At 41.6% G+C, this 26,876-nt stretch overlaps 1 protein-coding gene across 3 annotated transcripts in view; it reads left to right on the top strand.

Annotated features, from left to right (window-relative positions):
* The window catches only part of IGF2BP3 (insulin like growth factor 2 mRNA binding protein 3), a 144,689-nt gene that overhangs the window by 92,458 nt on the left and 25,355 nt on the right, over window positions 1–26,876 (top strand). For 2 of the 3 annotated variants that reach the window (XM_019958544.2, XM_070787598.1), the window contains 3 exons: window positions 13,362–13,413; window positions 13,507–13,570; window positions 25,592–25,873. In XM_019958544.2, the coding sequence (XP_019814103.1) occupies window positions 13,362–13,413; window positions 13,507–13,570; window positions 25,592–25,873 (398 nt within the window). The remainder of the gene's footprint in view (window positions 1–13,361; window positions 13,414–13,506; window positions 13,571–25,591; window positions 25,874–26,876) is intronic. The other variant, XM_070787599.1, reaches the window with a different exon arrangement.

Here is a 26,876-nt window from a genome sequence, read left to right as displayed (position 1 = left end):
TTGATCTCCTTGCTCTTGGATAAGAATCTAAAGAGTCTTATCTAGCACTGCAGTTCGAAAGCATCAATTCTTCAGTGCTCAGCCTTTTTAGACCCAAATCCCACATTCACACATGTCTACTGAAAAAACCGTAGCTTTAACTATACAGATGTTTGTCAGCAAAGTGATGTCTCTGCTTTTTAATACACTGTCTAGGTTTGTCATAGCTTTTCTTCCAAGGAGCAAATGTCTTTTAATCTTGTGGCTCCAGTCACCATCCTTAGTGAAATTGGACACTTTCCATTTTTTCCCCATGTATTTGCCATGAAGTGATGGGACCAGATGCCATGATCTTTTATTTTGAATGTTATGTTAAGCCAGCTTTTTCACTCTTCTCTTTCACCTTCATCAAGAGGCTCTTTAGTTCCTCTTCACTTCCTGCCATTAAAGTGGTATCATCTGCATATCTGAGGTTGTTGATATTTCTCCTGGCAGTCTTGATTCCAGCTTGTGAGTCATCCAGCCCAGCATTTCATATGTACTCTGCATATAAGTTAAAAAAGCAGGGAGACAGTACTCCCTTCCCAATTTGGAACCAGTCCATTGTTCCAGGTTCGGTTCTAACTCTTGCTTCTTGTCCAGCATACAGGTTTCTCAGGAGGCAGGTAAGGTGGTCTGGTATTCCCATCTTTTCAAGAATATTCCACAGTTTGTTTTGATCCACACAGTCAAAGGCTCTAGCATAGTCAATGAAGCAGAAGTAGATGTTTTTTTGAAATTTCCTTGCTTTTTCTGTGACCCAGTGGATGTTGGCAATTTGATCTCTGATTCCTCTGCTGCTGCTGCTTCTACTGCTGCTGCTAAGTCGCTTCAGTGGTTTCCGACTCGATGCGACCCCAGAGACAGCAGCCCACCAGGCTCCCCCGTCCCTGGGATTCGCTAGGCAAGAATACTGGAGTGGGTTGCCATTTCCTTCTCCAAAGCATGAAAGTGAAAAGTCAAAGTGAAGTCGCTCAGTTGTGTCTGACTCTTAGAAATCCCATGGACTGCAGCCTACCAGGCTCCTCCACCCATGAGATTTTCCAGGCAGGAGTACTGGAGTGGGGTGCCATTGCCTTCTCCGTCTACCTTTTCTAAATCCAGCTTGAATATCTCAAAGTTCTCTCCATTCACATACTGCTGAAGCCTAGCTTGAAAGACTTTGAGCATTACTTTGCTAGCTTGTGAGATGAGTACAATTGTGCAGTAGTTTGAGCATTCTCTGGCATTGCCTTTCTTCGGGACTGAAATGAAAATGACCTTTTCCAGTCCTATGGCCACTGCTGAGTTTTCCAAATTTGCTGGCATATTGACTGCAGCTTTTCACAGCATCATATGTTAGGATTTGAAATAGCTCAGCTGGAATTCCATCTCCTCCACTAGCTTTGTTCGTAGTGATGCTTCCTAAGGCCCACTTGACTTCTCACTCCAGGATGTCTGGCTCTGGATGAGTGACCACACCATCATGGTTATCTGGGTCGTTAAGAGCTTTTTTATATAGTTCTTCTGTGTATTCTTGCCACCTCTTCTTAATCTCCTCTGCTTCTATTAGGTCCATATTGTTTCTGTCCTTTATGTGTCTATCTTTGCAAGAAATGTTCCCCTGGTGTCTCCAATTTTCTTAAAGAGATCTCTAGTCTTTCTCATACTGTTGTTCTCCTCTGTTTCTTTGCATTCTTCACTCAAGAAAGCTTTCTTATCTCTCCTTGCTGTTCTCTGGAACTCTGCCTTCAGTTGCGTATGTCTTTCCCTTTCTCCTTTACCTTTCACTTCTCTTCTTTTCTCAGCTATTTGTAATGCCTCCTCAGACAACCACTTTGCCTTCTTCCTTTTCTTTTTCTTGGGGATGGTTTTGGTCACCACCCCCTGTTCAGTGTTACGAACCTCCATCTATACTTGTTCAGGCACTCTGTCTACAAGTCCCTTGAATCTTTTCATCACCTCCACTGTACAATTTTAAGGGATTTGATTTAGGTCATAGCTGAATGGCCTTGTAGTTTCCCTACTTTCTTCAATTTGAGCCTTGAATTTTGTAATAAAGAGCTGATGATCTAAGCCACATTCAGCTCTTGGTCTTGTTTTTGTTGACTGTTTAGAGCTTCTCCATCTTCTGCTGCAAATAATCAATCTGATTTCAGTATTGATCATCCTGTGATGTCCATGTTTAGAGTCATCTCTTGTGTTGTTGGAAGAGCGTGTTTGCTATGACCGGTGTGTTCTCTTGGCAAAACTCTGTTAGCCTTTGCCCTGCTTCATTTTGTACTCCAAGGCCAAACTTGCCTGTTACTCCAGGTATTTCTTGACTTCTTCCTTTTGCATTTCAGTCCCCTATGATGAAAAGGATACATCTTATTTCGGTGTTAGTTCTAGAAGGTCTTGTAGGTCTTCACAGAATCATTCAACTTCATCATCTTCAGCATTAGTGGTTGGGGCATAGACTTGGATTACTGTGATGTTGAATGTTTTCCTTGGAAAATAACTGAGATCATTCTGTCTTTTTGGGGACTTCAACCAAGTACTACATTTCAGACTCTTGTTGACTCTGAGGGCTACTCCATTCCTTCTTAGGGATCCTTGCCCACAATAGTAGATACAAGGGTCATCTGAATTAAGTTCGCCCAGAGCTGTCCATTTTAGTTCACTGATTCGTAAATGTCGATGTTTACTCTTGCCATCTCCTCTTTGACCACATCCAATTTATCTTGATTCACGGACCTCACATTCCAGGTTCCTATGCAACATTGTTCTTCACAGCATCGGACTTGACTTTCACCACCAAATACAACCGCAGCTGGGTGTTGTTTCTGCTTTGGCTCGGCCTCTTCACTCTTTCTGTAGTTACTTCTCTGCCCTTCTCTAGTAGGATATTGGACACCTACTAACCTGGGGGGCTCATTTTTCAGTGTCATGTCTTTTTGTGTTTTCATACTGTTCATGGGTTTCTCAAGGCAAGAATTCTGAAGTGGTTTACCATTCCCTTCTCCAGTGGACCACATTTTGTCAGGCCCTAACTAGCAGGGACATGCTCTTCAGCCCTGGTTGTCGCACTGCTGGTCCTCGTTGACTATGTGAAACTTTCACTGGCTGTCGAGTGTTGATCAGAGGGTGGCCCGGGGTAGAGGCAGAGGCCCTGCTGGAGTGGCTGGGAAGGGGGTCCAGGGGAGGCTGGAGCCAGTGTTGGAGGACACCCAGGAATGGAGGGCTCCTCAGTCTCTCTGCTGCCAGTGGCTGCCCTGGGGCCAGTCCGCTGCCAGTTTAGCTATAGGCTATATGAATGTGAATCTTAAGATATCCTGCTGATCTCTGACTTGGTGTTCGTCAAACCAGCTCCCTCTAACTGGATCCCCCAAATGCTTATTCTCACTCCAGCCCCACTCACTAGGGGGTGTATGACAGTTCAGTTCAGAGTAGAAATAAGGGTTTGCTGTGTTTATTTTAATCACAGTATGCGTTCGTTTTGCAGCTTTAAGAAAAATTAACTATTTTTTCTATAATCTATAACTATAATCTATTGCCAAGGTCCTTCCTAGGGCCTAGAAGCAGTTCATGCAAGCAAGTACTTAGAAGCTTAAAGAAATTACTGGGAAATTGAACTTCTGATATTTACCTTAATGAGAAAGAAGGCAGATATTGAGGGAAAGAGAAAGTTTTTATTATAGTGTCCTCTTTTTGTCTTGGGTCGGAAAAGGTAGATAAGTCACTTCATTAGTTATTGCGTTTACGCAGAAGTATATTGGCAGCTTCATCAGGCTTCTGAGCCCATGTCTTCCCCTTTTGCCGTAGTTGTTTGGAGTGGTGATCCTGGCTGTATCCACTTGGATTGCTTCTATGCTTTGATTGTGAATAATGCTGCTGTGAACATAGGTGTACGGATATCTCTGACTCCCTGCTTTCCATTCTTCTGGGTAGGTATCCAGGAGTGCAGCTGTTGGATCGCATGGTAATTCTATTCTTTTATTAGATTTTGAGGAACTGCCATACTGTTTGCTGTAGAGGCTGCACTCTTTTACATTCCTCCCAGCATGTATGAAAGTTCTAATTTTTCTACATCTTGCCAAGACATGTTATTTTCATTTTTAATTTTTTTTGTTATCGCCATTCTAGTGGTACGAAGTGTTATCTCACTGATTTTGATTTGCATTTCCTTAATGACTAATGGTTTTGAGCATCTTTTCATGTGGCACACAAACTTCTAAAAACATCCAGAAGGATCCACCCAAGCTGACAGTGGTTTCTCTTAGCACTTGGGGGAATAACTGGTTTGAAAGTCATTACCTAGTCAATAAGAAACCTAACTTTGCATCACTTAGAGAGTGTGTGTGGTGGGTGTGTGTAGCCATTATTTCTGTTAGTAAAACTATAGAACAAGTTCATGCTGGTTAATACCTTCATCTGATTGAGGTACCTAAAAATAAACTGAGCACTTGAACAGGGTGGGGAGGTTTATTGACCCAAAGAATTGATATAGTTCTTTGCCTTCTGAAAGATGATTTTGATCTTGCTGCAAAGTAAGGATTAGATTGCTTCAGTCTGAACCATTATACGTCTTCTCATTGTACAGGGAAATGAGGCAGTTTATTTGACCAAGGGCTCAAGAGTGTGAGCTCTGAATCTGACAGCTGGGGTTTAAATCATTTCTCCATCACTTCACTGTCTATCCAGCTTCAAATACTGTGTAACTTCTCATGTCTAATTTACCCATCTATAAAATGGGATGTTACCTCCATGGGGTTTGTGTGGATTAAATGAGTTAAAATAGATTAAACATTTGGGACAGTGCTACCACTAGAAAACACTCAAATGTTATTACTCGTAATTTATTACCAAAAAAGGGCCAGTGTAGTTGGAGCGAGAGTGCCATAGATGATGGGCCCCTCGCCTGGAGTCTTCAGGGCTCTCATTGGGGACTTTGTGGATTTTGTTGTTGTTGTTTTGTTTGTTCTTTGGCCACCCCACGGGCATGTGGGATCTTAGTTCTCCAGAAAGGGATCGAGCATGCACTCCTTGGATTGGAAGCATGGGAATTCTGAAGCACCAGGGAAGTCCTTATTAGGGACTTTGGATTGTATCCCAAGTACAATGAGTTGATTAGCTCAGCTTTTAAAAATTAGTCTAGCCCAGTGCTGTCCAACAGAAAGCCCGTTCAGGCCACTTATATAGTTTAAAATTTTCTAGTAGCCATGTTAAAAAAGCAAAAGAGAAATGAAAAGTATTTTTGATATTTTATTTAACCCAGTGTATTACAGTTTTAACATGTAATTAGTATTTTTAAAATTGAGATTTTGTATTTTTTGTACTAACTAGCTGTTCAAAGTCTGCTGTTTGTTTTATACTTAAGTGCATCTTGGACATGGATTAGCCACATCCCCAGTGCTTAATAGCTACATGTAGACTTTGGATGATGAAGATCTATTATGAGAACAACTGGAAACAAAAGTGAATGTGGGAGACAACATGGGAGCATGTTGCAGAGAGAGATCTGGAGGCAGTGTGGTGGCAGAGAAGAAAGCAGCTGGCAGGCCCAGGGCATTAGGTAGGAGGCAGCTTGTGTAGGTGGACTTCCGTTGATGAGCTTGAGGGAAATGCAGGTGCAGTTACCAAGGCTGAGTGCACGGTTCCTAGCGTACGTGACTGTAGATGGTCTTGCCAACTTACTGTGAAATGTAGTAACAGAGGAGAAAGGGACTCACTACTGGGCTTGGACCCAGGTGTCAGGTTTCAAGCATCGCCTGAAGAAGATGATCATCTTCCTCTGTGACTTTGAGGTCTGTGTGAGTAGAGGGTAACTTGGACTGTTCTTGCACTCAATTGCTCTAATCCCATGACTTTTATGGAATCCTAAATTACAGTCGCCTCCCCATGTAAGAGAGTGTATCTTGTGACAGTTGAGGATGGCTAGAAAGTTGTGAGGACTAGGAGATCTGTGTGCTACACTGGAGGCTGAGATTCCCCCTGGATGTTTATTCAGTTTAGCCACTCTGTTGTGTCCAACTCTTTGTGAACCCATGGACTGCAGCATGCCAGGCTTCCCTATCCTTCACTGTCTCCCAGAGTTTGCTCAAACTCATGTTCATGGAGTCCATTCACTGAGTCAGTCCATCGTCCATTGAGTTGATGATGCTATAGAACCGTCTCATCCTCTGTTGCCCTATTCTCCTGCCCTCAGTCTTTCCCAGCATCAGGGTCTTTTCCAGTGAGTCGGCTCTTTGCATTAGATGGCCAGAGTATTGGAACTTAAGCATCAGTCCTTCCAACAAATATTTAGGGTTGATTTCCTTTAGGATTGACTGCTTTGATCTCCTTGCTGTCCAAGGGATTCTCAAGAGTCCAGCATCACAGTTCAAAGGCATCAATTCTTTGCTTGGCCTTTTTTATTGTCAAGCTTTAACATCCATACATGACTACTGGAAAAACCATAGATTTGACTATGCAGACTTTGTCAGCAAAGTGATGCCTCTGCTTTTTAATATGCTGTCTAGGTTTGTCATAGTTTTTCTTCCAAAGAGCAAGCGTCTTTTCATTTCATGGTTGCAGTCACCATCTGCAGCAATTTTGGAGCCCAAGAAAATAAAGTCTATCATTGTTCCATCGTTTCCCCTTTCTAAAGCATCTAGCTGTGGGTTTTGTTTGTTTTGTGTTTGGCTGTGCCGTGGGATCTTGATTCCTTGACCAGGGATTGAGCCCTGGCCCTTGGCAGTGAGAGAGTGGAGTCCTGACCACTGCGCTGCCGGGGAATTTGCTCCCTCTAGGTTTTCAGTGATGAAGATGATGTGCAACATGGCTTGTCAGGTTGGCAGTGATCTGGTCTGTCTGTGTGTGTTGATCCCCTTGAGTTGAAAGTCCATTTCACAGGAATGGTTTGAATGTTACCCAAGTAGTTATAATGGTAACATTTAAGAGAAATATATATTAAGGTAGATATTTTTAAAAATTATCTTGTATTTGAAATTTGTACCATTATTTATTAGAAATGTAATTGGTACATGCAGTATAGAATTTTTGTTTTTTTAATTAATGTAGCTGGTTGTCTGTAGACAGATGTAAGAGAACAAAGTTCCTGGGATGATTTATCCATATCTGGCAACAACTGGTTCCTGTTGCCGTAAAATGTGTTGAGCTGTATTTGTAGAAAGTTCCTTTCATGTCTGATGGCTTTTCTTCTGCTCCTGTGGGAATGAAGAATAGGCAGAATGACTTCATTCTTACAACCTCTCCTCAAAGATTGAGTTTGATTTTGTGTTCGGGAGGCTGTTGTTTTTGTGTGTGTGTCTACGTGTGAACAAAGTGTGCTGGGGCAAAAGTATTGAGTATCCTACTTTTAGTTTTAATTTTACTGGCTTTTATAATGCTTGTGACTTTGCACGTGTACTTTTTTTAAATGTGTGTGTGTCACTTCACTTGTGTCCGACTCTTTGCAACTCTATGGTCTGTAGCCTGCCAGGCTGCTATGTCCTTGGGATTCTCCAGGCAAGAATACTGAAGTGGGTTGCCATGCCCTCCTCCAGGGGATCTTCCCAGCCCAGGGATCAAACCTGCTTCTTTGTCTCTTGCTTTGGCAGATGGATTCTTTACCACTAGTGCCACTTGGGAAGCCCTTTTTATATCTTTTCATGATAAATATCTCTTTATATCACTGTAGACTTTTTAGTGAATCTAGAATTTGTTTCCTTTGCTCCCATTGAAGAGGGTTCCTAGACTGTATCCCCAACACTATCCTATCATCTTCAGAAACGCACACGTTCAGTAAGGAGGACTTGGAATCTAGGGTCATGCATGTCTTATCCATTATCTGGAGCACGGGAGCCAGTGTAACATTTAGGAAGAGGTTACTTGAGACACTACTTACGAATAATCACATCACTATGGTTAATAATCACTAATCTTGTGGGAGAATAAAGATCAGTGAAGAGATCATGAAATGACATTGCTTTCTCTTCCAGGATTAGGTCAGCTCAGGTGCTGTGGAAATGGGGACACTTTTCACAGTCTTGAGGGTATGGCTGGAGCAAGTGTGTGAGGGAGATGTGGGCAGTACCAGATCATTGATTACCTCCTGCACCAGGTAGAAGTTTGGCATTTTGAAGACACTGAAGAGAAGTAACTTCCAGCAGGAGGGCAGTTACTGGGCTGGAAGAAAGAATTCAATCAGACCCTTGCTTCAGATGATTCAGAATTGATGGGACCTGAGCAGTGGGTATAAAGAATAAGTCATCAGCAGTAGATATATCTGCATTGCATGGATTACACCACACCCATAGGCGGTCAGGCTTCCCTGTTGACCCAGTGGTAAAGAATCCGCCTGGCAATGCAGGAGGTACAAGAGACATGAGTTCGATCCCTGGGTCAGGAGGATCCCCTGGAGAAGAAAATGGCAACCTACTCCAGTATTCTTGCCTGCGGATTCCATGGACAGAGGAGCCTGGCAAGCTGCAGTCCATGATGAGGTCACAAAAGAGTCGGATACAACTTACCAACTAAACAACAGCAACCATAAGGGGTCAGCTGAAATATGGTTTTAGGGAGGGTGGAAGGAGGACTTCTGTGGCAGAGGAAATCTGATGTGTAAAGTTCAAAGGAAGATTTTCAGTTCTTTATTTTGGTATTCTAGATTGAAGAGAGGCAAGAAGAACTGTTGATTATGATGGTTTCACGAATGTATACACAGAGGCAAAACTGATCAAATTTTGTGCAGTTCGTTGGGCTTCAATAATATTTCAGGGTTTAAAAAAACAAGGCTGTTATCCAGTCATATCGACCTTAGTTATTTTTAACAGCTTTATTGAGATAAAATCCACATACTGTATAATTCACCCATTGAAAGTGTACAGTTCAGTAGTTTCGAATGTTAACAGGCATGTACAGCCGTCACCGCTGTCTGTTTTAGAACATTCCCGTCCCCTCAGAGAGAAACTTCTAGCTTTGTCCTCCACCCCCACCTGCCCTATATAAACACTTGTTTACTTCTTGTCTCCATAGAGCTCTCCGTAACAGATACTTCATATTCGATATGTGGTCTTCGTGACATGTCTCTACAACATATCTCTACAGCGTGGATGAACCTTGCAAACCTTATGTTAAGTGAAAGAAGCCAAAGTTTTCCAAGGTTCATTCACGTTGTAGAGACATGTCAGTTCTTCATTCCTTTTTATGGCCGAATGAAATTTCATTGAGTAGCTGTTCCACAATCTGTTTATCCATTCATCAGCTGATGCACACTTACATTGCTTCCACTTCAGTCTGTTATAAGTTTAATTCTTACTGCTCTCTGATGGCAAGCAATGATCTTTGCAGTTATCCTGTTATTCTTTCCTTGCTGTTTTCTACATTTGGATGAATATTTTAAAATAACGTTGAACATTTGGGATTTTTAAGTCCTAAATGTATAAAAAGGAAGAATTTGACCAAGACATTTCCTATGAGGCTTTAATTTACTTCAATACTTTCTTTTTCCTCCAGGAATTTAAACTCTCCAGTCATAGAGAAATATTTCCTTTCGGGTTTGAGTAAAATAAATGTATTTAGAAATAAGAATTGGGGTTTAAGAGATTCAAGAAAATGTTGGAAATGAGCAGTGCAAGAATTTTTGTTTTTAACTTCTACACAAGGGTGTTTAAAAGAAAACATTTAGTGGCTGAGCTAGATGGCTGCTGCTGCTGCTAAGTCACTTCAGTCGTGTCTGACTCTGTGCGACCCCATAGATGGCAGCCCACCAGGCTCCTCTGTCCATGGGGTTTTCCAGGCAAGAGTACTGGAGTGGGGTGCCATTGCCTTCTCCGGAGCTAGATGGGAGAGATGGAAAATATAAGATGTTCTAGGAGCGGAGAGGAGACAAGAACCTAGGGGTGGATGGTTTCTGTGTCAGATACTACGAACCTTTGTCCTTCTTCCTAGTGAATGCAGGATGAGTCACAACGTTAGAACTAATCAAGTGGAAGTTGTGTTTATTCTGTGAGAGTTCCGTGGGTTGCAGTGTCGTGATAGAATTGAGTAGTCCTGTAGCATGTCTGGGTGCCTACCTGGTAGATTTAGAACTGGTTACCATGGCATTGCTCAGTCATTTAGGGGTTGGAAAACCCTTCTGGGATTTGTGAATCTGACGAGGTTACCGACAGTAGACAGACTTCTCCCATCTCTCAGTTGTGATCACCCCCATAAAGCTTTGAGTTGGCATCCATATATGTCTAGGTCAAAACCGCCTAGGTTGTGTTGTTAAATTGTTCTCATCTATGTACCAAGATTGATGCTTGACTTTTTTAGAGTTATAGTTTTTTTTTTTCTTCTGGTTTTAGAGTCAGGTTTACATACAATAAAAATTTTTTACATATGATAAAAATTTACCATTTTTAACGTATAAGGGCTATAGTTTCTAATTCCTAGAGATTTTACACATGGGATAGTTGACAACCAGTAGCATTTATCGTGACTTAGGAATAAGGTGAGTAAATCTTAGAAGCAATTTTGTTTTGAATATACTAAACTTTATATAATATATGCAGTGAAAAACTTGGACATTTCCTCAATTTTAGTTAAAAACTTGCTTGTATTTATTTATGTCTGTATGTATATTCACACATAAATACATACTGTTTGTGTGTGTACATATATCAGTGTATATATACATACATCACTTTGCCAGCGGGCCTTTTGGAGACATGAGTTTCATGAGCATTGTTGCAGGTTTAGTCAGCGTTGTTTATAAGTCATGAGCATTTAACTTTCATGGTGATTTCTCGTAATAGTAAAAGTTAATGTAGTATAAGCTAAATTATGTGACGACTACTGTATTTAGTGAAAAAATTGCCTTTAGGGAAAATTAATGATGTTTATTTAAATTATCGTACTAAATTAGCACTTACCCCCTATTTTCTACATGCCTCTTCCACCATCTCTAGCCGCCTCAGTACCCCTGCCCCTCAAGATACCCAAGTTGTCTTGAAGTGAAGTGAAGTCTCTCAGTCGTGTCCGGCTCTTTGCGGCCCCATGGACTGTAGCCTACCAGGCTCCGCCATCCATGGGATTTTCCAGGCAAGAATACTGGAATGGGCTGCCATTTCCTTCTCCAGGGGATCTTCCCAACCCAGGGATCGAACCCGGGTCTTCTGCATTGCAGACAGATGCTTTTCTATCTGAGCCACCAGGGAAGCCTTAAAGCTCTACTATTAGAGTGACTTTCATTTAAAAGCTAAATTTTAAATGGCAGATGTCTTCCCTGATGTTTTAATTATTTAAATTGGAATGAGTTAAATATTTTTTAAGAATTCTGTTAAGTGACACAGAAAACCATTTATTGGTATTATTAAAAATTTTTGTAGTTTAAAAAATATAAGTAGATTTCTGTTTAAAGTTTTTTTTTTTTTTTTAAGGTATTACGTGTTGTATATTACCTATTTCATGGCATTATGGAAGGTTTCCTGTTCTTTGGCCCTTATTAAAAATTATGTCTCATCCAACATTACATGCATAGCAAACTTATCTCTAGAACAGGTAAACACTGTTATCAGAATACTGTTCCTATTAAGTTATACTAGTATTTCCTCCTGAGAACTAGTCACTTCATTTATGAACTATTTGAATGTCTTTTTTAGGTACTGGGGATAGTACAACAAACAAAAGACATTCCCATTCACACTGAGCATGCTTTCTGGTGACTGAGACAGACAAATTAAATTTTAGGTAGTCAGTTAAGTGTTATGAGTTAAAAACAAAAAACTAAACAAATGAAGCTTTATGAGTTAAACAGTAGCTGTAATTTGAGACAAAGATCATTGTGCTTCTAGACCTCACCCACAGGAAATTCACCATGTCAAAGCTTACCTGTGAAAATACTAACAGTTCCATTCACAAATAGGGGTTAACCTTATTTAAAATGGAAAAACAATTAAAAGTTCATCTCCAGACAAACCTTGCTGTAGATTTCAATCTGCACTTAGGAGACAAAGTAAAAGCTTGAAATGTACCATGTAAGATAAACATTCCTTTAGAAGAAATTGCTTAAAATTTAGTAGGAAATTGCCATTAAAACTTACTCAGTGTGTTTCTTGATGGTTTACTGTGTCCTGGGGGGGCCAGAAAACATTTTCAAGGGCTGTCCTTCAAATTTTGCAATAAAATTGATGAGTAAGTGCTTTACTATAAACTAATAGAAGCTTAGTTGGTTTTACTTTTCAAGAAAAACTTGTTAACAGTTCTTAGGAGCAAAAGATAGTTGAATTTGGTTTATACTGATGAGGTATGCCTGCAGTTTATAGTATGATAAAATTTAGTGACTGTTTTCACAGCCTTTTGTTACGTCATCATGCATGTGTAATAATGCTGCTACAGGAAAGACAGTGTCCAGTTGTACTTTTTCCCAACCCATTCTAGGCTTAGAAGACTCTTAGTATAGATGCACTTCTTTTTATATTTTCTACTGTTCAGGAATTGATAAACCACTCAGATTAGTCTTTAGTTCAAGATTCCAGGCAGGATATCTTTCTTCATTTTGCTAGCCTGCCTTGAGAGTGGTCTGTTCTGATATATCCTTTAAGTTGTAAAAGGAAGTTCTTTAAAAAGGAAAATCTTAAGAAATAAGCCTTAACTTGGGCCCTTCTCCTCTGCAAGGAGAAAGTGTGACTGTGGTGGTGGTGTGTGTGAGAAACACACGCGTCTTTGTCCTCCGGCCTCAGAACAGACGGCTGTGGCTCTGCACACTGGCTTTCTGGGCCTTTTGTTGTTGTTCAGTTGCTGAGCCATGTCCGACTCTGCAACCCCTTGAACCTCAGCACACCAGGCTTCCTTGTCCTTCTATCTCCTGGAGTTAGCTCAGACTCCTGTGCATTGACTCGGTGATGCTATCCAACCATCTCATCCTCTGTCGTCCCCTTCTCCTTTTGCCTTCAATCTTTCCCAGCATCAAGGTCTTTTCCAGTGAGTTGGCTCTTCACATCAGGTGGCCAAAATATCGAAGCTTCAGCTTCACCATCAGTCCTTTCAATGAATGTTCAGGGTTGATTTCCATTAGGATTGACTGGTTGGATCTCCTTGCAGTCTAAGGGACTCTCAAGAGTCTCCTCCAGCAACCAGAATTCAAAAGCATCAAGTTTTCAATGCTCAGCCTCCTTTACGGTCAACTCTCACATCCGTACATCTTGGTTAGATCAACTTGAAGTCAAGGACCTCCAGAGAGGCAGGAGTGAAAACCCACCAGATGCTCTCTCTGGGGCCCTTCTTGCACTTCTGTATTCCCAAACCCCAGTTAATTTTGGGGGGCTCATTTCCATCACAATTACTTAAAAACCTTCTCCTGCCCTTGCTGATAACACAGGAAACTGAAAACTTATAATTTTGTCTCCCCCTCCTGATAGGTGCTGGATAGTTTACTAGTCCAGTATGGAGTGGTGGAGAGCTGTGAGCAAGGTACATGTCTTCTCAATTGCTTTCAAATTTGTAAAAGGAAGAAAGTAGAAAGAAAACTAACTTCTTTTCCCTCTTCTTTTTTTCTTCCTGTAGTGAACACTGACTCGGAAACTGCTGTTGTCAACGTAACCTATTCCAATAAGGAGCAAGCCAGACAGTAAGCAGTTTGAAACTTCTAATCTCTATGTAATAACAAGGTTGAATATAGTACTTTTATTTTGGGCTAGTGGGTAGCAGACAACTTTATTTTGCGAAGTTTGACCTTGCAAATCTTTGTAAGTTTGAACGTCTGTTAAGAATCTACATCGGTTAAAGTTTTATTACATTTTCAATATAATGTTAATGCCAGTAATAGTTATTTTATGATGCTGAATTATATCCTGTTTGCAAAGTGTTCTGCACGTGGATATCATTGCCAAATTACATTAATAGACCTTTTTTCCCCTTATTATTTGTATGATACATACATTCCTACTGTTCTACACAAAGCTGGTAAGTTGATCATGTGTTAAACCAACACCAGTGTTAAATGTTAAGTTTACCTGTTACTTATTTTTCTCATGATTACCAGATGTCATTTAGAAGTGTGTAGGCATGGCACTAATGTAATTTGGTGGAAAAAAAATATTCCAGTGCAACAGACAGGCAAAATTTCACAGATCAAAAAATTTCCCCTAGGAAAAGATAATTCTGTTGGCTTGGAAATAATCTAACGAACTGACCACTGGAGAGAAGAAATGAGGTGCCCGCAAATACTGCTTCTGACTGGGCTGCTCAGAACACAGACGTGGAGGGATGCGCCCGCGGTGCCGGGTCGCGCTCAGTGTTCAGGCGGAGCCAGCCTGTCCTCTCTATGGGGGAGCAAGGGCCGTGCTGACTGACCCTGAGCCCTAAAGGGGATGGGCAGAACCAGCGTCACGAGTGGGAAAGAGCTAGGTTACCAAAGGCAGCACTCGCCCATGGAGGGCCAATGAGAAGGAAGATAGGGCTGGGGAAAGAGATGGAAATCTGCATAACACAAGGGGAACTTTTGTTTTTAAAAGTCAGTAATATTTACATGGTTCGGAATTTTTAAAGTCTAGATGCGTATGCTGCATATCTTCCCTCCAGGGTTGTTCCCCGACCACTTGCCTTTGCTTCCTCGGAGATAACCATATAGAAGGCTAGAACATCTGTGTGTTCTTCCTCCTGTTTTACACAGATGATACCATAGCATCTGAGGGTTTTAAACGTATATAACCTCTCTCTTATAGTTGCATAGAATTTGGTTGTATAGATGTGGAATGTCTTAGTCTCAAATTAGATTTCTAAGTCTCCTGCAGTTGTGAACAAAGATGTAGTGAACCCCTTTTGCAGTCATTTTTCAAGTGTATAAGTACAGTCATAGGTTAAATTCTTAGAAGTAAATTTGCTAAGTCAAGAAGGATGTGCCTTTTTTGTTGGATATTGATGAGTTATCCTTTCTAGATCTTAAATGAGTTTAAATTTCCCCCAGCACTACGAGAGTGTCCATTTCTCCTTAACTTTCACTAACACAGGGCTTTATCAAACCTGGCCTGTCAAGTGAGTAAAAAGTAGTATCTAATCATGTTAATTTCGCATTTGCTCAGAAGCCAGACTCGAGATTCACTTTTAACACTTTGAGACTTTCACTGTATATTAAAAATTTTTTTAAAATTGAAGTATAGTTGATTAGTAGTGTTGTGCTAACTCCGCTTTATAGCAGAGTGACTCAGTTGTGCACGTATATGCATTCTTTTTTCAGTATTCTTTTCCATTATGATTTATCTGAGGAGACTGAATATAGTTCCCTGTGCCAAACAGGAGAACCTTGTTTGCCCATTCTAAATGTAACAGTTGGCATCTGCCAACCCCCAATTCCTGGTCCATCCCTCCCCCACCCTTAGCAGCCACAAGTCCAGTCTCCATGTCTGTAGAGACTCTTTAACAGATTTTAAAATATTCAAATGTTCCTTCTCTTTGTATCTTTCATTTATTTAACATAAATGTTAGCAGTTTATGTGCTTAGTCGCTTAGTCATGTCCAACTCTTTGTGACCCCATGGACTGTAGCACACCAGGCTCCTCTGACCATGGGGTTTTTCAGGCAAGAATACTGGAGTGGGTAGCCATTTCCTGCTCCAGGGGATCTTCCTGACTCAGGGATTGAACCTGTGTCTCTGGAGTCTCCTGCATTGGCAAGCAGATTCTTTACCACTGAGCCACCTGGGAAGCCTCAACAGTTTATATGGAGACATAGAATTGTAGTATGAGTTGTAAAATAAACTGATTTCTCACAGAGTTTATTCTTTAATCATGGTATGAGAGGAACAACAGGAAAATTTCACATTTTATATCTGAAGTAGAGTGAGGGTAAAAGTGTGCAGGGAGAAAGACAGGTGCTCCATTCATTTACACGATTCAGTTGTGTAAAGAGCTCTGCTAAGTACTTGACAGAGCCAGCTCTCTGGTAGATGGAAAATAAGGGATGCCATGATAAACCCAAGGATATTTGAGGGTTGTCGGAGGCCAGTCCCAATTGCCTTACTTGATGATTTATTATCTGAGGCTAGCTTGGTAAAGAGGGAAATGCTTAGTGTAACAGTTATTTAGCCATATGGGAGAACGTCTTTGAAGAGATTTAAAGTGAACTTGGATGGGGACAGGTTGACACTTAGCACCCCTACCCCCCTTAGAAAAATTCCGAAGCATTAGGTGTATAGGCACGGGGCAGACTGCCCATCAAGGCAGAAGACATGCCTAGCAAATATGGAGACGATTTAATTCTAAAAGTACTTTGTAATGATTGTTAGAGATTGTCAGGATCCTGTGGATCACATGAGGGAGGAAAAGACTGTTAGGAGTTTGTGGTTGACGTAACTATAGCATCTAAATAAATGAGCTGGGCATCTCCAGGAGGGAAGGTCATCATGTCCTTTATTCTGGTAGCCAGTCCATTACCATTCATTGAGTGTCAGCTGTTGACCAAAGGTTGCCAGTGAATAAAGGCAAAGTTTCTGTCCTCAAGGGTGTGCCCCTGGTGGTGGGAGAATATTTGGAGAGGGATTACTTGATTTAATTCTTGTCCAAGTTGAATTTTCCTTCTAAGAATCCTGGGTTTTCTCCACCTGAAGAATTTCAAAGATCAAAGAGAATTAGACAATAAGTGAGTATTCATAGGACGTTAACAGAATGGACAAATAGTTTTGTGGACAGTGTTATGAAAGCTATTAGTTCTCTAGTAAATTTTTTTTTAAAGATAGGAAGTGCACTATCATTTTTAAAGGAGAATTAATTGTATTTGAAAGGCATTTGATAAAGTGGAAAAAGCATGGACTCTGAGGTCAGGCAGCTCTGACTGTAACCTTAACCTCTCTGAGTGTCTTTTCTCAGCTACAAAATGAGGGCTGACAAGAGACGAATATGTTTGTGTATATATGCCCACATATATAGACAGTGGTCTTACCAAATGGCCTGGCGCCCAGTAAATAACCCATTGGTCCTGGGCACGCACAGAGCAGCTAGTCGTGCCTTGCGCAGGGGAAGGCTGATCCATTCGGGACTTGTCTGCTGAGCCCAGTGAGCCTGTTCTCGGGGCTCCACCAAGACTGTCTGCTGCCTAAGCTAAGCTGGCATGATTTCTTCCTGCCTTTCCCATGGCAGCCATCCAAAGCTTACTTCTCTAGGTGATAAGGGCTGAGTTGACATTCTCAGTTGACGTCTTTAGCGTGTGTTAACATAGGCGTCTCTGTAACTGGGATGCGCTTGCGCAGGTGTGAGTAGAGTGTGGAGACTAAGAGGGTTCATTTCCAGAGTCTGGTTCCATGGAATGGACTCCTTGTGACACTTTTCTAGCTGTGACTCTGCTCAAGTTAATGTTCCTTAATATAATCCTGTCTGTGAGATGCAAAGGTAGTAAGGCAATAGCTATTAAACGTTTTCCCAGTATTTTTCACTGCTGTAGAGAATGCCCTGTTATTGTACAGGATGCTTCATTTCAGATAATAACTGGGATTATTATAACCCTCAGGAGTTAGAGACCTAGTTCAAAAGCCTCTTTTTACTTAAAGCTTTATGAGTGACACACTTCTTTTTTTTTGGTAATGAATGACACTTTTAAGAGGATTCCTCAATAAGGCTGTCTATAGGACAGAATTTAACCTGGAAACTCCTGCCATCTTGTGGCTAAGAAAAAAATCAAAAGTTAGCAGTGCTAATAGTACTAGGAAATAATATATTTGTTTTAACCACAAGCCTCAAATTACTAATGTCTTAGAATAATAAATGAGTAAAAATAATGAAAACTTATTTAAATCAGGAATATGTATTTAGTGTTTCTTGTTCCTGGAAGCAAGACAGACTTGGATCTCATGGGTACCCTATTCCTTCCATCTTCTAGGGATGCTCAGATAACAAAGACTCTAATTCACTGGAAGATTTGTCATGGGTGACAAAGAAATAACCCTTCAGAATTTATACATATTAGTTATTTTTTTATTTTAGAGTTACTATTTCTTTTCTTTTCTTTATGTATTTAGGGCTGTTTATTATCTAGGTCAGTTCAGTCCAGTCCCTCAGTCGTGTCGAGCTCTTTGCGACCCCGTGGACTGCAGCACGCCAGGCCTCCCTGTCCATCGCCAACTCCCAGAGTTCACTCAGACTTACGTCCATTGAGTCGGTGATGCCATCCAACCATCTCATCCTCTGTCGTCCCTTTCTTCTCCTGCCATCAATCTTTCCCAGCATCAGGGTCTTTTCAAATAAGCCAGTTCTTCACATCAGGTGGCCAAAGTATGGGAGTTTCAGCTTCAGCATCAGTCCTTCCAATGAATATTCAGGACTGATCTCCTTTAGGATGGACTCGTTGGATCTCCTTGCAGTCCAAGGGACTCTCAAGAGTCTTCTCCAACACCACAGTTCAAAAGCATCAATTCTTCGGCGCTCAGCTTTATTCACAGTCCAACTCTCACATCCATATATGACCACTGGAAAAACCATAGCCTTAACTAGACAGACGGACCTTTGTTGGCAAAGTAATGTCTCTCCTTTTTAATATGCTTTCTAGGTTGGTAATAACTTTTCTTCCAAGGAGTAAGCATCTTTTAATTTCATGGCTGTAGTCACCATCTCAGTGATTTTGGAGCCCCAAAAAATAAAGTCTTGACACTGTTTACCCATCTATTTCCCATGAAGTGATGGGACCAGATGCCATGATCTTTGTTTTCTGAATGTTGAGTTTTAAGCCAACTTTTTCACTCTCCTCTTTCACTTTCATCAAGAGGCTCTTTAGTTCTTCTTCACTTTCTGCCATAAGAGTGGTGTCATCTACATATCTGAGGTTATTGATATTTCTCCTGGCAGTCTTGATTCCAGCTTGTGCTTCCTCCAGCCCAGCGTTTCTCATGATGTACTCTGCATATAAATTAAATAAGCAGGGTGACAATATACAGCCTTGATGTACTCCTTTCCCTATTTGGAACCAGTCTGTTGTTCCATGTCCAGTTCTAACTTGCTTCCTGACATATATACAGATTTCTCAAGAGGCAGGTCAGGTGGTATTCCCATCTCTTTAAGAATTTCCCAGAGTTTGTTGTGGTCCACACAGTCAAAGACTTTGACATAGTCAATAAAGCAGAAGTAGATATTTTTCTGGAACTCTCTTGCTTTTTCCATGATCCGTCTAGTCAAGGCTATGGTTTTTCCAGTAGTCATGTATGGATGTGAGAGTTGGACTGTGAAGAAAGCTGAGCTCCAAAGAATTGATGCTTTTGAACTGTGGTGTTGGAGAAGACTCTTGAGAGTCCCTTGGACTGCAAGGAGATCCAACCAGTCCATTCTGAAGGAGATCAGCCCTGGGATTTCTTTGGAAGAAATGGTGCTAAAGCTGAAACTCCAGTGCTTTGGCCACCTCATGCGAAGAGTTGACTCATTGGAAAAGACTCTGATGCTGGGAGGGATTGGGGGCAGGAGGAGAAGGGGACGACAGAGGATGAGATGGCTGGATGGCATCACCGACTTGATGGACGTGAGTTTGAGTGAACTCCGGGAGTTGGTGATGGACAGGACAGGGAAGCCTGGTGTGCTGCAATTCATGGGGTTGCAAAGAGTCGGACATGACTGAGCAACTGAACTGAACTGAAGGTTTTTCTAAAGATAAATTTGGCATTTTATTTTTAAAAATTGATACAGTTAACAATGCTGTGTTAATTTCCTCTGTACAACAAAGTGATTCAGGTACGCATACATATGTATGTGTGTATTATATATAATGCACTGAGTTATCTGCAGTGGCTCAGTGATAAAGAATCTGCGTACTATGCAGGAGCTGCAGGAGATGAGGGTTTGATCCATGGGCCTGGAAGATCCCTTGGAGAAGGGAATGGCAACCCACTCCCGTATTCTTGTCTGGGAAATCACATGGACAGAGGAACCTGGTGGGCTACAGTCCGCTGGGTCATAAAGAGTTGGACATGACTGAAGCAACTTAGCATGTATATATATGTGTGTGTAGACACACACACATTCTTTTTTGTATTTTCCATTATGGTTTATCCCAGGACATTGAATATAGTTCCCTGTGTTATACAGTAGAACCTGTGTTGTCCAGGGATTCTTATTTCTGGTGTGTATTTTTTTGTTGTGGAATAGAAATGAAGTTTATATACTGCAGCTATTATTGCAGATCTTTTTATATCAGCCTGAAGATTTGTATAAAGTACACACAGAAGTGTTAGAAACAACTTGGCTGATGGCTAAGGGGAGGATGTTGACTCTTAAACTTTGAAAATTATGTAAATGGAAGATTTATTCTAAAAAAAGGAACAATAGATTAAGTAGCAAGACAAAGAAGTTTTTTGCCTTTTTTTGCCATTCAGAGATAACCAGTGTGAAATTTGACATCAAGTTCAGTAGACTTTGTCTCATGCATTACAACTTACTATTTATTATTTACAGTTGATTTTTATTGGAGTATAGTTGATTTATGATGTTGTGTTAGTTGCTGCTATACAGCAAAGTTAATCAGTTATGAGTGAGTGAGCGGAAGTCTCTCAGTCATGTCTGACTCTGCATCTGCATGGACTGTACAGTCTATGGACTTTTCCGGGCCAGAATATTGGAGTGGGTAGCCGTTCCCTTCTCCAGGGAATCTTCCCAACCCAGGGATCTAACCCAGGTCTCCCGCATTGCAGGCATCTTCTTTACCAGCTGAGCCACCAGGGAAGCCCAAGAATGCTGGAGTGGGTAGCCTATTCCTTCTCCAGTGAATCTTCCCAAGCCAGGAATCAAACCAGGGTCTCCTACATTGCAGGTGGATTCTTTGCCAGCTGAGTTAGTAGCTGGTAGCTACCAGGGAATCAGTTACGCATATACATATATCCAGTCTTTAGATTTTTTCCCATATAGGTCATCATTACAGCTTTTAAAATGCCAAAGATCATTCTGTAGAATTGTGCAGGCTGTCTTCCCGTTAGCTGTATTTATACTATTAGTAGTCTGTCTCTGGTATGGCATCCCTACCACAGTCTGTGTAGCCAGTCCTCTGGTGGGCATCTAGGTTGTTTGCAGTTTTTTGCCATTAGAACTAGTTTGGTAATGAAGTCTTTCATTGTTTCCTTAAGATGCCTCCCTGCAGTGGTATTACCAGGCTTTTGGTAATTATTGCTGAATTGTATGTCTCAACCTCTTACTCTTGGTACAAGGAGAAAATGGAATGATGTGACTTTTCAATGATGGCTAAGCCTCATTTTGTTAGGACCTACATGATACCCAGCAGTGAGATCTAGGAAGAAGGAAAAGATTTTAGACATGGAATTTATAGAGTCGAAAGACCATAAATCTGGTCGTTTATAGTTTTTCAGGTGAGGAGGCTAATGCCAAATCACAAAACAACCTTTCCAAGGTTCTTTGGCTACTTACTGTTCAAGCTGGTTTAGAATTCTAGTCTCTCATTCACTACTCAGCTCTGTATGTGTGTTCCATTGGATACATTTAACTTCTATGAGACTCTGTTCTTCTTACTCTCTAATCTTGAGATAAACTACTTATTCGTTCTCGCAAGGCCCTTTCAGTCCTACCCTGTGGTCCTACCCTGTGATCTACCCCAATAAACTTAGCAATGCGATTAAGTGCTACCAGCCAGCAGAACTGCTCATGGGTGGGAACTTCCTGGTGGTCCAGTGGTTGGGACTCTGTGCTTCCAATGCTAGAGGCCTAGCTTTGAACCCAGGGCAGCCAAAACAAAGCAAAACAAAAAATACTACTCACCATCTTCTGATTGACTGAAAATCACAGCAGAGCAATCAAGTAATGATGGGAAACAGCATTCTGAGTAATACACATGTGGGATAAACATCCTTGAGTTCTGCTGAACTGAATGCATATGTTTTGAATAATTAGATGACAATTTTTGATCAGGTATCTTGCATGTACAGTAAGGTTGGTGAAAATACTAGAATGTTTTCCCCTGAACTCAGCAGACCACTAGATAACATAGCATGGAGAGGTTACAGTGGTAGACTTAAAATTCATCAGTGTACAGTGTTCAGTCATGAGACAGTCATTGCTGGCAGTTTATTCACTCCTGTACCTTCAGCTGTGTCCAGGTGTGGAGTGCCGTGTGGTGAGGGGTCAGGAGCCCTGGCAGCCAGCAGTGGGCATACACAGGGCAGGCTGTCTGCTCTCTGACTGGAACAACCTGAGTTTGGAGTCTCTGGGGCCCAGATGGCACTGGGTCCTGGAGCACTGTGCCGCCTGGCCTCCCGATGGAGAGCATCTTTTCTTTTCCCCTCAAAGAAATCTTAAAGCAGAACAGTGAAGTTGGGAAGTTGTAGTTATAGTTTATTCCAAGTTGAGAGTTGTTTCTCAGAACACACATGACTGTATTTGGATACACAGAAGCATCTGGTGACTTACATGTTTATCTCTATTTATTTCCATGGAGAAGGATATCTGTCTGTCTGTATATGTCTCTTAATCAGGAAAGAAGCTAATTAACTTTTTAGTAACATGGACTGTAGCCTGCCAAGCTCCTGTGTCCATGGAATTCTCCAGGCAAGAATACTGGAGAGGGTTGCCATTTCCTTCTCCAGGGGATCTTCCTGACCCAGGGATGGAACCCACATCTCCTGCATTGCAGGCTGCTTCTTGACTTTCTGAGCCACCAGGGAAGGGCTCCCCCGCCCCCAACTTCTTTTTTTAAAGTAACATTACTGACTTAATTGCACAGTCACTCACTCTCTTCTGAAGTGCTCAGTTTTAGAGTGGGGAAGGATGTTACTGTGAACTGTCGCCTTTTATGTCCCAGGTCGAGTTGCGCCCTTCATTGCATGCAGCTCTCCTCTTGTCTCTGAAAGAACCTTCAGGGATAGGTTTCTCTTGGGCTTTGAAAAGCTTTATCTCATTTGTTGAAACACCTGTAATTCCAAACTTTCTGTAGTAAACGTACATCATTGATGTTAATAAAATTTCTAGCTGTTGTCTTCCTTTAGAAATAGCCAAAATACTTTAGGGCCCTTAATCCACATATTCTTTAGGAAAAAAGGAGAGGGAAGAAGGCAGGAAAAATGTGTTAACTGAGGGTTCTTGTATCAGGGCATTGGTAAAACAAGTTTTTCTGTGTGTCTGCTATCACCTATGAAGCTTATGAAAAGAATGCCATCTTTAGCTATTTTTTTTTTAAATTGAAGTATAGTTGATTTATAGTGTCTTGTTAATTTCTGCTGTACAGCAGAGTGATTCAGTTACACACACATACATACACGGGAAAAGAACTCACATGGAAATATCCCAAGATATATTGTATTTGGAAAAACAACAAATCACAAGACTATGTATATCATGATCTTAGCTACACTTTTTTAAGAAGGTACTGAACACTTACACACCTATGTGAACAGATGGAAAGAACTGGTCCGTTTGCAGAAGTTATCACAGTTAACAGTTACTCTGGGAAGGGTTTTGGAAGTAATGGTGACAGAAATGTTTTGATACTTTGTTAGTCTGTATGACTGGGATCTTTTAAAGAGTCATTTCGTGTGCACGGAGCTGTAGGACAGTGATGAGCAGGCCCCTGACGCGTGAAAGGGCAGAGTTCTGAGTCCTGAGGACACTGGTGGGTCTGGTCTGGTTTTCTACATCTGCCATGCAGTTTCATGGTTCTGTTACCCTTTTTGGTGCTGGGCCTATTCTCTTTCCTTTTGAAATGGAAAAATCTCCAGATAAAGAAAGCAGTACGTGAACCACAAACGATCATTCTGAGCAACCAGACAGATCATTTTACTCCTGTTCTTCTCTCCTTGCCTGGGTCGAACTCAGGGTCCATTGGGGTACCATCTGAGCAAAGGTTCTGAGCAACCCTGGAGAAAGCATGAGGTCTTTTTTTTAATTTTGTTGTGCACTGGGAGTGTGTATTATTAGGGTGATGTCTATATGGCAGTATCTTCTGTCAACTTTTATTGAGTTCTTCGCATTTAAAATATGTAGGTAAGCTAGAACACACCAATTTATCTTATAAACTTAGGAATCTTACACACTTTTCTCATAAATGATAAGTTAAAGATGCCAGACATGGTATTTACATAGAAATGTAAACAGGCAGACTCCTTCTATGGTGTGAGGAGCCGAGGGAAGGGGCAGTCATTGGAAGGAGGTCCTGGCGGGGCTTCTGGGACACTGGGGTGTCCTAGCTCTGAATCTGGAGATGCATGCTCACTGTGAGAAAACTCAGTGAAATGTTTGCTTAAGATTGGGTACTTTTCCATAGTTCAGTTCACTCGCTCAGTCGTATCCAACTCTTTGTGACCCCATGGACTACAGCACGCCAAGCCTCCCTGTCCATACCAATTCCTGAAGCCTGCTCAAACTCATGCCCATCGAGTTGGTGATGCCATCCAACCATCTCATCCTCTGTTGTCCCCTTCTCCTCCTGCCCCCAATCTTTCCCATCATCAGGATCTTTTCAAATGAGTCAGTTTTTCGCATCAGGTGGCCAAAGTTCTGGAGTTTCAGCTTCAGCATCAGTCTTTCCAATGAATATTCAGCATTGATTTCCTTTAGGATTGACTGGTCTGTTTGATCTCTGTGCTCTCCAAAGGACTCTCAAAGAGTCTTCTCCAACACCACAATTCAAAATCATCAATTCTTCGGCCCTCAGCCTTCTTTATAGTCTAACTCTCACATCCATACGTGACCGCTGGAAAAACCATAGTTTTGACTGGATCCGCCTTTGTTGGCAGAGTAGTGTCTCTACTTTTTAATATGCTATTTAGGTTGGTCATAGCTTTTCTTCCAGGGAGCAAGCAAGCATCTTTTAATTGCCGTACTTTTCCATAACAAGCCTCTAAAATGGAAAAAAAAAGAAGTAAAGCCCCTCTCGAAGTCGATGCGTGGGTACACGGATGGATGGGTGATAGGGAGGAGGGTTTTCGCTCTTCCCTCTGGTCCACCGCCACCCCCGTCTCCCTGCCTCCAATCACACCATAAACTCCGCAAGGTCGTGGATTGCTTTTTTCCCTCAAGAACAGGCTCATAATAGGTATCGAGTGATTTTATAGTGGTAAGTAACATGAGTATTAAATTCTACTTCCTCCAGTGAGTGGCTCAGAGATTTTTGTCCTTTGATTCTGAAAGTGCTTTAAATATTTGTTTTTAAGTCGTTAAAGCAAGGGAGGTGTGTATTGTCACATCTTTTCTATTCTGATTTGGAAAGACTAGCCAGAAGGAGAGCCCCCTCTTCTGACCTGTGGGGGTCCTCATATGCTGTTATTGACTTAATGGTGAATAGCTTAGTAAGTGTTTTTTGTTTGCTTGGGTTTTTTCTGGCCACACTGTATCTTCTGGGATCTTACTTGCCCGCCCAGGGATTGAACCCAGATCTCAGCAGTGAGTGCACCAAGTCCTAACCACGGGACTGCCAGGGAAGTCCCCAGTTAAGAGTTTGACAAAATGTTTTTTTTCCACTTTACTGGTAAATGGCTAATATGTTCCCTTGGAAACCTATTTTCCCCGTATGTCTTTCAAAGGGAATGTGGGCGGGGAGTATTAGGTGTGTTCTGGATTTGCTATCTGTTCAGGGGCTTTATTCATGAGCTTTACAGCCAGGAATCCTGAGTGGAAGAGGTGGTATTGCTGTTACTCAGCCTGATTGCTGTTCCCACCCCCTGCTCCTTGTTGACTTTCAGAGCTTTAGACAAGCTGAATGGGTTCCAGCTGGAGAACTTCACACTGAGAGTGGCCTACATCCCTGATGAGATGGCGGCCCAGCAGAGCCCCTCCCAGCAGCCCCGTGGCCGGCGTGGGTTTGGGCAGAGGGGCTCCTCAAGGCAGGGGTCTCCAGGGTCAGTGTCCAAGCAGAAGCCGTGCGACTTGCCTCTGCGCCTGCTGGTTCCCACCCAGTTCGTTGGAGCCATTATAGGAAAAGAAGGCGCCACCATTCGGAATATCACCAAACAGACCCAGTCTAAGTGAGTATTTCCTGGGGTACGGTGGGTGTTTGAATCTTCATAACAGGGTATGTTGCTTGCTACTTCATGTCCTCCTGACATGGTTATGATCCCTTCTTGTATGCTACTTGGGAATCTGGAAAAACCTTGTGATTTGATATCTTTAGTGCTCATTTTATAAAAACCTGGGGCTGAACCTTAATCTCAAAGAGAACTTTAGATTTTCACACATGAATGGAAAACAAATGATACTCCTGATGGGGGAGGCCCTGACCTCTAGGTGGTTCTCTGCTCCCCCCACCTCCTCCCCAACCTCCACTGGTACCTGCCTTCTGTGCTTTTAGAAGTAATTTTCTGGGTCCAACACAGAAGAGTTTTTCAGTTTTGCTTTAGTTCAATGAAGAATAATTCAGTTTATGATCTGTAGTTATCCTGTGTTTAAGCCATGTAGTCAGAATGGTTCTTTCTTTAGGATGTTGTTTGATAGTTTTAATTTGCAGATTTTGGGAATTAGAAGATTCTCCATCAAATACTGGAGCTAACTTTTTAGGAGTAGAAAGCAGGAGCTGTTTGTTTTTATTTACCACTGTAGTCCCAACACTGGGCCTGTTGATGGCTCTCATTTTTGTCAAATGAGTGAAATAACTGCATGTGAATTATGTTTAATTCTGTTAAAGTATATCTAAGGCACTGTCTCAGTTTTGGAGCTCCAGTGATTATATGTTCGTGGTTTTGCTTTAATAACCATCCTGTGATGCTGTATGTGACGAATTTGACCCAAAGCAACTTGATGATGAACTCTGTCCTTGCCCTTCGTTGTGTAAATTGCTACCAGGTACATCTCTGGGACAGTTGCCACCATATTTCCTGAAGAACTGTGGGTGTACTAGAGAGAAGAGGGAGTGTGTACACACCTCTCGAGTCATTCTATACAGAAGAGCAGGGAGATGGCCTTGGGCCAGCTACAGGGATGGCTGTGGATCATTTTGCTTTTTAAATTTAGTGAGAAAAATTATTTTGTGTG

Source organism: Bos indicus, chromosome 4 (assembly GCF_029378745.1).
Source record: "Bos indicus isolate NIAB-ARS_2022 breed Sahiwal x Tharparkar chromosome 4, NIAB-ARS_B.indTharparkar_mat_pri_1.0, whole genome shotgun sequence".
NCBI classification, from domain to species: domain Eukaryota; kingdom Metazoa; phylum Chordata; class Mammalia; order Artiodactyla; family Bovidae; genus Bos; species Bos indicus.
This window is presented reverse-complemented; position numbering and strand designations above follow the sequence as displayed.